Source organism: Trachurus trachurus (genome assembly GCF_905171665.1).
Source record: "Trachurus trachurus genome assembly, chromosome: 23".
NCBI classification, from domain to species: domain Eukaryota; kingdom Metazoa; phylum Chordata; class Actinopteri; order Carangiformes; family Carangidae; genus Trachurus; species Trachurus trachurus.
The window spans coordinates 8,790,814-8,801,378 of NC_139912.1; the positions used below are offsets into that span (position 1 = coordinate 8,790,814).

Sequence of the window (10,565 nt, forward strand, 5' to 3'; positions counted from 1 at the left end):
GGTTTCCCCGGAGAATTCAGATACTTTATTCTCTCTCTAACGTGCCTCTCTGGTGAATACATCTGTGTTCAGGTCGTTTAATGGCATCTAATGACTCCCATGAGACATATTCCTCTGAGGGAAAAGTGTCCCTGCTGACCACATCATATAGCAATCATTGCACTAAAAGCAATTAGTATGGGGAGTATTTTTTTTTTCACAGCCTCCTTTTGAGCATAGCCTACTTACTGTTGAAGAACTGCTCCAGTTGATTAGAAGTCTGACATATTTCTTCTCAACCCTGATGAAGGCTCATGTGAGCTGAAACATGTTGGTCTTTCTTCTTTTTAACCTTTTATATTTGTACCTGGCCATGTTTATAAAATAAAGGCATTTTAATCTTCTTTCTTTTTTTTCAGTTTTTCACTCCACGCAGCGCTTCCTCACCCCCTTTTTGTCAATGCTTCTGTGAACGTTTAAAGGGAAATTATGGTGCTAAAAGCGTTATCCCTGCCATCTGGCTCCATGTGTTTTGTCTACTGGCACAATCTCTGGAGACAATGTCCCAAAGCATCCTATCACACAGCATAGTGATTTTAGTGGCCATGGCAACCAACCTTGTTGCTTGGAAGTACCTATACAACCTTGTAACAGTTTCCAACGGGGCATGGGAGCCAGAAGCAACGCACAATCAACATGGATGAATAGATGTCAAGTTGTTCTGGTTGCTGCCAGAGGGTGTCTTCAAGCCTCAGGTCAAGTGCTCCTGTTGGTGCCCATTAATGGATGTGGAAGTACTCAGGTCACAGAAATATCCAGCAGTGCAAATAGAAATCATAATTCATATCTCGAGTCTCCTGCCGGCCATAAAAGCTGCAGTGAATCCTCGGCATGTTGAGCTGTGTGTAAAGAAGCAGACCTCACAGTGGGCTCTTCCTTTTCTGTAGCTACACCACTGTTTTCAGTGCAGAAAAACATCTGCAGAGCCTGACGATCAAAATAAAGCTATAGTGCTGGGTGTTTTTATCATAGAAAAACAAAATGGGGTTCATGGAGGACAGCTGGAAAGGGCCAGTCTGTATTTCATCCTACGCTGGCTGTGCCGTTGTTGTCAGCAGGAGTGGGACATCTAATAACTGCAAAACGGACACTAGAGCCTGATAGGGATGCATGTGGACATAAACAGTAAATCCACATCTTACTGTCCTTTTTTTAACTGCCTCTTATTCCTCTTTGGTGTTTCAGCTCTCTCTTTTTTATGTGATGTCTTATACCACATGTTATTTCTACTGTGCAGAAGCTTTAGATTCTCCCTGGAGATAAATGGATGAAACAACAACAATCTTCTGGCTGGCAACAAGTAGTTTAAAGTCACTTTGTATCCCCAAGCTGCAAGATTCATTCTTAGCAGCTCATGGCTGTTTGTACAAATTACAGTGGTTTTATACCTCAATAGGCTATTTCAATACTTACACAACTGATACAGTTGAGAGTATTAAATTTGACTAAAGACTATGTCGGTCCAAGAAAAATACTATATTATTGTGGGTGCAGCAGAAAATAAGAACAACGTCAATAGTCACCCTGAAAACAGACAATTCACAATTCATAGATTTCACATACAGTACCAGCAAAACTGTTAGTTTGTTAGAAATAAACAGAAGAAAAGCACAAAAAATGTGCTACATTGATTGCAAACACGATGTGTTAATTTGCACATGTGACAGTTGAGGGTCCTGTCACTATGCCTCCAATTGATCATGTGCCCTAGGTGGCTACTTGGCCAAGGGGATGTCCCTTTGGCCAAGTGGTTACCGCGCATGACTGTTACCTGGGAGTCCGGGGTTCGAAACCCGCCCGGGCCCTCTTCACCTTGCCACACACACACACAGACTGAGTATCACTCTCCATCCAGCATCCAGGTTCTAAAAGCAGTTATTATTGAAGAATGGAAAGAGATGACATGTTGGATATAAACACTAAGTACTATATACTCACCTTTATTTATAATGATGATTGAGTTATGGTGCTTAATTGGTCCCGGATCCTGCCGGAACAACATCCGGCACCTCGCCAGTCAGGACTAATATTTGCAGTGTCAACATTCTGTACTTAATAATAATAAGTGGAAGTGTTAGTGTTTATATCGAACATGTCACGCTTCACTAAGTCAACATCTAGCCATGCAAATTAAAGTTTGCGCAGTGCCTGCATGGAGCTGACTGTGACTTTCCTCATCTCTAAATCTATTCTACCGACTTTTAAGCTCTCCCAAACTTAGGAGCTACTTTTAGGCCTAAAATACTTTGTGAATTACTCTTATTTTAAACCTTAAGATTCTTTGTGAATACGGCCACTGGACATATAGTGCTCAGCATAAATGATACACACCCTTTAAAAAGTAAGATTTAAATCAATATCTAAATGAACACAAGAACAATTTGCTGGTTGCAAGTTTTATAAAACATTTGTTCAACTCAGAAAATGAAATAAGGTTAATCATATTACTTAGATTACAAAATCTTAGTTTTACTTAAATTAGTTGAAGCAAAAATGAATACACCACAAAACAAAATCTACTACAACTGGTATTTTGTATGACCTGACATGATTTTTAAGGACAACACCAAGTCTAGTATGGAATGATTTGATATTATTCCATTTGATTAATAACACCGGCAGCCGGTCGAGTGCACATGGGGCCGTCTGCAAATTGCAAGACAAGAACAAGACGCTGCAAACAAAAATCAATAACTACTAAAGTACAGAGACTCTCTCACTACACACATCAACAATCTCCTCACATTCATACTACAACAGCTGTTTTGGAAAAATATGCTTTTGCGTAATATTGGTGATTTTTTATTGGGAATAATGATCAATCACTTCAATATTAATCAATAACATCACTGTTATACAGTATAGAGACTTAAATACACACACCAACGGTCTCCCTGGTCATACTATAACAGCTGTTGGGACAGGACTAAAGTCTGTAACCAGTTTCATATTACTCTCTGTCAAGAAGTGAACACTTCTTCTGATGTTACAGAGATACCTCTGCTCATTTTGGTCACCGGACCATGCTACCAGTCCATCAATGGTGCCACTTGGCTTATTTCATCTTCTCAATAGCTTCACCTTGCAAGAAGAGGCACAAATCTTGATTTGCATGCATGTTTAGAGCCCAGTAGGCTACCATGCATTTTGCCTTGAAGACATTCAGTTTCAGCTTGTTTTCTTTGACCCACTTGACAGGACAGCAGCATCTATCCGCACAATCAAACCATCAAAAGTTCATGTGTCATAGAACTGCTTTTCACATAAAATCTTAATTTTATAAATAAAACTTACAATAAAAGCCTCAGGATAGGTAAAAAATATATATATATTTGAATGGGCTGGTTGGGTCAAGTTGGGAATTGTTTATATCAGGGATTTATTTGATGGAGACCAGTTTTTCTTTTGAACAATTAAGGGGAAAGTACAAACTCTCTAACAAGGATTTTTGGAAATATCTCCAGTTACGGAGCTGTAACTTGTCACATCTTAAACAACTACCGCTTACATCTAGAACTGAAATACAAACCAGACTGGAACAGGATGGGCACTTCAAGAGGAAATCAGCATGCTTTTACAACCTACTGAGGGGGTCTCAGTCACCCAGTTATGAAGGCCTTAAGAGATAAGGATATAGGGGAAGAGATATCTGGTGAAACATGGGTGCAAATGATTAAATCATGGTTTAAAGTATCAAGGGAAATGTATAGGTGTAGATATACTGTCTCTGTTGGACTCCCTATATTACGTTTGTTTGTCTTTGTTGTTGTTTTTTTTGCAGAGGCTCTGTTTGGGCTTGGTTTAGACTTGTGGTATGGTATGTATGTATGCATTTTCTTGTTGAAAACTAATAAAAAGTGAATAAAAAAATAAAAATAAATAAAAAAGAACTACTTTGCCTGTGTACTTACCCTGACCCATTCACTGCACATGTGAGCATGAAGTTGTAAAACTGCCAAACTAAACAGCTGTTAATGCCAGTGGTGGCTATAGTGTGAAAGCCTCCAAATAAAACAAAATATAAAATTTAAGTTGTGTGTTTTGAACAACAGAATCAAGCGTAGCGTTAGTTCTGTCAGGACCACTATGTCAAAATAATATTTATTTACTTGCACAAGTTTAATTTGGCAGTATGGTACTGTTCTGGGACCCCCTGCTCTTCCACGCGCTTGCGTGGAAAGCCTGAGGCAGGAAGAGCACCTCCCTGCCCTTCACGAGCCATCATGAACGGCATAAGCAGGGAGCGCAGCAGCAAAGAAAACCTTGACGTCATGTCCTGCTAAAACTAACGCTACGCTTAATTTCTGGCAGGCCATGACGTCAAGCTCTTAATCAGCACAGCGTAGCTGTCATCACCGGTGCAGATCAGCTGATGGCTCCTATTGGGGAATTGCATTCAGAGCGCGCTATTTAAACTGCTCTAGCCCGACGTCACCTCCCTTGCTGCTGCTGCTTCCTCTGCCGGCTTTTTTGCAACCCACCTCCATCCCAGCTCCTCCTGTCATTGTATTCATGTTGGTTGCTCTGCTCTGTCTGGGTTTTCTTTGCTGCTGCGCTCCCTGCTTATGCCGTTCATGATGGCTCAGGAAGGGCAGGAAGGTGCTCTTCCTGCCTCAGGCTTTCCACGCAAGCGCGTGGAAGAGCAGGGGGTCCCAGAACAGTACCATACCGCCAAATAAAACTTATGCAAGTAAATAACTATTATACTGACAGAACTGCATTTTTCAATTTCTCTGTTCATGCACCCTAAGCTAGTTATACTCGGGTGATGACCCAACATCTTTTCACAACACCTAGGTGTTTCTGGGATAGAACCAGAGAGGAAAACATATTAGATGGAAAGCCAATGGACAGAATTGGCAATTGAGTCAATTTGTGTTATTATCATGAGGATCATGTTTGTTTCATCTTGTTAGAAAATAGAACAATGTACCACTATTATGGCTTTTTCACCAGCCTTAGACATCCATCTCATTATGTAGAATAGATCCATGAGAGAAACTAGTCATTGTACTGATTGAAAGACTGGCAGCACTGAGTGACTTGAATAAACAATAAAAAAAAAACATAATAGTGATTTATTATTTAAAAAACAGTGAGAAGTGATGAAGCATAAAGAAACCTAAGCCCTCTGCCAAGTAGCTCCATTCACATACTGTACAGAGGGAACTACAAGGTTGTCCAGTTGAATGAAGATATGGTTTATGTCCGTGTCTAAAAAAAAACGAAACCAAAAAAAAAAGGCCAGGATCAGATCAATTAATGTAAATATCAAAACTAAGTTGAAACAACTTTTTTTTTTTTTTTTTTTTGGGGGGGGGGGGGGGCTGCATCTTTGGAGGGTATGCAGAATGAATCAAACACACCAGCAACTGCAACAACAATTATTTTTTTATTATTTTTCTCTTTGCAAGTTATAATTTCTTGATTGCCCAATGATTTGATTGATTGATTGCCCATTAAATCAGGAAATGATAGTAGTGATTTTAAGTGCACACGAAGAGAATGGAAGGTAATAGAAGAAAAATGACACATCTGTCTCATTTTTGTTTACAAGGCTACAATGAAGTCAGACATTAGCCATCTCACCACTTGAAGAAAAACCTTTTTCCAGTTAGCACAAGGATGCAACTTTTCTTGACAGTATTCAATCACACAAGTTTGCTAATAATTATTATATTGTTGGATTATGAAAGAAAGAAAAAAATCAGAACCTCTTCCATAATTATTATTCTTATTCTCTCTAAGTGTTTTTAATTGTAGTGACATCTCTCATGTCCTCTATCAGCACTCTGCCCTTGATCTGGAAGTGCAGTGCTTTCCAATTGAGTACGTTTCCCGGAGTGAAGCTTTCCTCGTCCATGTAGTTGTGGATCTCACAGGAGGAAAGGATGTAGTCCCACATGTGGACATCAGTCATCATGCCGACAAAAGACCCCGAAGCATGAAACCCACCACCATAGGTATCTTGGTCCTGTAAAGAGAACAGACATTACAGTAAATTAAAGTGTTATTTTATAAGCATTATTCTGAAATATATGCAATATGATCTTACTAAAAAAGCTGTACCTGTCCTAGAATAATAATAGCAGGTCCTTTGATGCTGGATCCAGAGATGAATTTCCGTGCCAAAGGTTTTCCATCAAACCACACTTGAACCAGTCCAGAGGCAGAGTCCCATGTGGAGCAGATAGAGTGCCACGTGTTCAGCTTGTAGTCCAGTACCCCATATTCTCTCCTTTTATCGTTGACATGGGGCCAAATCTCATTCTGAGCCCAAAATATCAAGAAGCCATTGGCTGTCGTGGGTGTGGCCAAAGAGAAAAGAACATAGCCTCTTTTGAGGTCTGTAAAGGATCTATGAGCATTACAGAAATGTCATTATACATGAAACTTTTCACAATTAGAGATGCACTTTGTTCTTTTGTGCATTTGCACATTTAACACTACCTGTGACAGACGGTTACAGCACTGAAGGTCTGCTGTGGCGCATTCAGCCTCACGTAAGATTGTAAGGTTTCTTCTGGGAACGTGAACATTTTACCTGACAGATCTGAAAAGAGAGACATTATGTTTTTAACCCTTTTCTTCTTCACTATCAAAGGAAATTGCAACAACAAAAAATACAGAAGTGTTTTTAAGGAACAATGACAACTGCAAATATTGTGAAAAAAATAGACATTCTGTTACCTGATTAATATCGTTTTGATTCTCCATTTACTCTTGTGGTTTGCTTATTGTTTTGTCCAGTTTTGCACAGCTCAATAAATAATTCCGGTTTATTGCAAATAGTAGGATACATTTTTGGTGTATAAACAAAAAATGGAATGAGCACCACCGTGTCAGTTTATTAACAGTGAATGGACAATTTTACACTCTAATTAGTGACTGTAAATTATAAATATTGGGAAACAATATGACTTTTTTTTTTCTTTTTTTATATAAAAGGAGGCTATAAATACCATATGTGTTATACAATGGCATGAAGAATTTAACTTTAGCAGAATATATAGGGGCACAAATGAAGTCAATTTGGTGGTAAATAACAAAAGGCGACACATTTCCTCCATTTAACTTGAAGAATAAGCCTTCTTTTTTTACCTTGAGGACTTGCAGCACATCCAGTCAGTATCAAGAGCAAAAGTAAAAACTGCATCTGATATGAAGATAAGAGATGTTTTGAGGAAAGTTTGATGTGATCCAGCAAAACCAGTAACTCATGATTCACTCATATTTGTGTTGGACCTCTACAATAAAGTTATATAACGAGAAATAACACAATTATTGTGAATTCATCCAGTTTTCCGAATGTAGATCTTACCTTGAAGTCCGTGTGAGATTTTGGAGTGTGATGTTGAAAACAAGTGTGTTTTGTAATGGAGCAAAGTAAAAGTTGAGACAGGAAGACTATCTCTTTAAGTAGCCTCCAGGCATCTTCCCACTTCTCCCGCTATCCTCTCGCTCCGCCTTTCTTCACCTAATCCAACCAATCACAGACTGCCATCCCCTCTCTCTTCTTCCAATCAGTAGTCTGGGGCCGTTGACTCGCTGTTTTGGTAGGAAACGGATCCAGGGTGAGAGAGACAGGCCTTTCCGTCAAAATAAAAGCACCGAGCTAATAAAATGCGGTAAAACTCTTTAATTTAAGGAATATAATTTACAAGAAAGTCCCCGAGCCATTAAGTTAACATTTTGCTTTTATTGTATTACAAGTTAATGTTTATTTTATAAGTTTTATGTTGGTGAACACTTTTATTTTGGTGAATTTGGTGATTTCGGTATCCGCTACAGACAGGAACCAGAATACAGACGAATTTCGAGGTAGCGGACACCAGGCTCTTCGCTTGTCTGAAGAGCCTGGTGACGCGAGGCTATCCAATCAGTCATTAGCTGTTGTTACTTGTGGCCAGGGGGAGTGGCCTATATGTGTGTGTGTCTTTCTGTCTCCGCCCTGTTCTGCCTTCCTGAGCTCAGGTGCTGGCAATCACCTGAGCAGGCTAAAAGGAGGCAGCAGCAGGGGCGGCAAAGTTTATTCTTGTGCACAAATGTTATTTCATTTTTCAACCTGTTTCAACCAATTTTCCTCATCTTTATTAGTCTGTCCTGATTGAATTCCTGTTGCTTCCTCATTTCTATCTGCATTTTTTTGTGTTTTTCCTTCCTTAAAGCAGAAGTAAGCGGAATGTTTGTGTTAATATAAGTCTTAAATAGTTCACTGATTCTTGAGAGTCGGGACAAAACATGTCCCACATAGAAAAGTCTTATTTATATCAAAAATGAAGAAATAAATAATGATTGACATACTCACAAAGTTAGATCTAAATGAATTGTGAATACTGATGTTATGTTTTAGCATAGATAATTCCTTTTTTGGGGGATATTTGTTTAATTATATGACCAGTGGTCAGACGGCCCATGTTATTTCTCTTGTCCTCAGCAATAGGTCACAACATTCACCAGCCCCAAAAAGCTTTAAAAACCTCTACAATTGTGAAAACATTTATATCAAATCAAAGATAAGGGTTATAAATGTATAAAACAATGCATGCCATGAACATCTAAAAATATTTTCCACAGAAATCTGCCCATCAAAGTTGTGTCCTCTGTTTCCGTCAACTCCGTCAGATTTTTTCATAAACCTCATTAAATCAGGCAATAGCATGGCCAGCTATCCCTTAGGATCCCTTTTCATTCTCCTGGCTGTGGTGAATGCATCAATACCACACATGGTCTGGTAAAGTTGACATTTTTTGATATTTTAGATGAACAATGTCAATTTTCCTATGGTCACAGCCGGAGCATGTCAACACCATCTCTCCCTTATGATACTTTTTTTAAACCATAGTGGACTCAATGCAAGTATTTTATTGAGATTATGGAGACAGCTAGCAATAGCCAAAAAACTAGCTAGCTAGCTGCAGGGCTTTTTTCTGCAGAAGGAAAAAAACATGCCATTTCGTCAACTCCGTCAGAGTCAACTCCGTCAGGTTTTATGTCTGACGGAGTTGACATGTAAGCTGACGGAGTTGACAAATCCACCAATAACTGCTTAAATGTGCTAATATTATACTTTTTTCAAACATAGTAAAGGAATATAATGTTATTTTAGGGGTTTATCTGCACATTAATGTAGGTATATAGCATGCAATTACATTATATTACAATATACTTGTGATTTGTAGAGCACGGCCAGACTGTGGTCTGCTTATTGAATAATTTTCTTCTCTTTTCTATCTGCTTATTATTGGATGACTTTCCAGCACATGTGTTATATATAGCACTTGTCTACATGTTTGATTCATTGATTGATGTACAATTTTAAAGGTACAGTGTGTAGTTTTCACTATGGAAAATATACACACTTCTTATAGAGCAGGGAAGAAGTTCAAATGTTGCTTTTTCAAATCAGTTTACTTGGACCATCATACCAAAAGTGCACCTGTGGTAATTTTGGCTTGATATATTTTAAGACATGGTCCATAGGATATGTGTCCAGAATGCCACAGCATCCAGTCTCTCTGACTCGGACAGTGTGCAAAACCCTGCCTTTCCACCATCATTAGTGTAATATATGCAGTACAGTGTTATCTGTGGCAGATTTGTCCAAAACAGACACATCTTCCAATCAAATGCTAGATAATGTGACATTATAGAAGGGCTTCAGAGTACAAAATGAAGAAGTGCAATTTGTTATAGTTTGAAATGGTGTATTTACAGTTTTGTTTATTATAGTTGAATTTAAAATATGTTCAGTAAGACAAGGGATTGCTATTTTTTAATTTAGTGTCACTTCCATCTGTTTAAAAAAGCTTTTGCTCATTGATCAGAAATGCAAATACAATTTTGTCAACTCCGTCAGCTCCGTCAGCTCTTCATCAGCACCGTCAGATGTATGTTTTTGTAATTTTTTGGGAAAACAAATAATTCTTTCTTCAGTTTTTGTTGTTTAAGTAATGAAGGATCATCAGATCTACATCCTCTTGTGTCTTATTCACTTTAGGATTTTTTTCTATAGTGGCAAAATAAAAGATAAAGTTTGAAAATGCTAATTTTTAGAAATCTGTGTATTCATAACAGTGTGAAATTAAACCTTAAGTTTATATCTTACTTTTTATTGCATATCAGAGTAACTAAACACTATTAAAACATACATCAGAACTTAAGATTCTTGTTAGGCTATTATAATTATATAATTATATACTTTTAGTGTGTCTGACGGAGTTGACACAAATCAAGTCCTTAAGGTAAACATGTGAATTTGTTAAAAATGTTTTTTAACCTCCAGCCTGCACCTTTACATGGTTAAATAGAACAGATCTTTATCTACATGAATATATAACTCTAATCAATATAGTGTAAATTTTCAAAAAAAGTTTTTCAAAACGTGTTTTGTCCCGACTCTCAAGAATCAGTTTCGACAGCAATCACTTATATAGAGTGTTTGGTCCGAAACACGGGTCTGTCAGTCACTCTGCTCTGCTGTAAGCCGAGGAGAAAACATTCCTTGTTTCCTACAACCTTTATCC

General features: G+C 38.2%; 1 protein-coding gene across 1 annotated transcript; it reads right to left on the minus strand.

Annotated features, from left to right (window-relative positions):
* Positions 1 to 5,782: 5,782 nt before the first annotated feature.
* Positions 5,783 to 7,195, minus strand: LOC311006529 (C-reactive protein-like; the record flags this gene model as incomplete). Its single annotated transcript, XM_083999376.1, has 4 exons — positions 5,783 to 6,013; positions 6,109 to 6,397; positions 6,490 to 6,592; positions 7,141 to 7,195. 4 exons carry the CDS (start codon positions 7,193 to 7,195, stop codon positions 5,783 to 5,785), a joined length of 678 nt encoding a protein of 225 aa, XP_083855502.1.
* Positions 7,196 to 10,565: the final 3,370 nt, after the last annotated feature.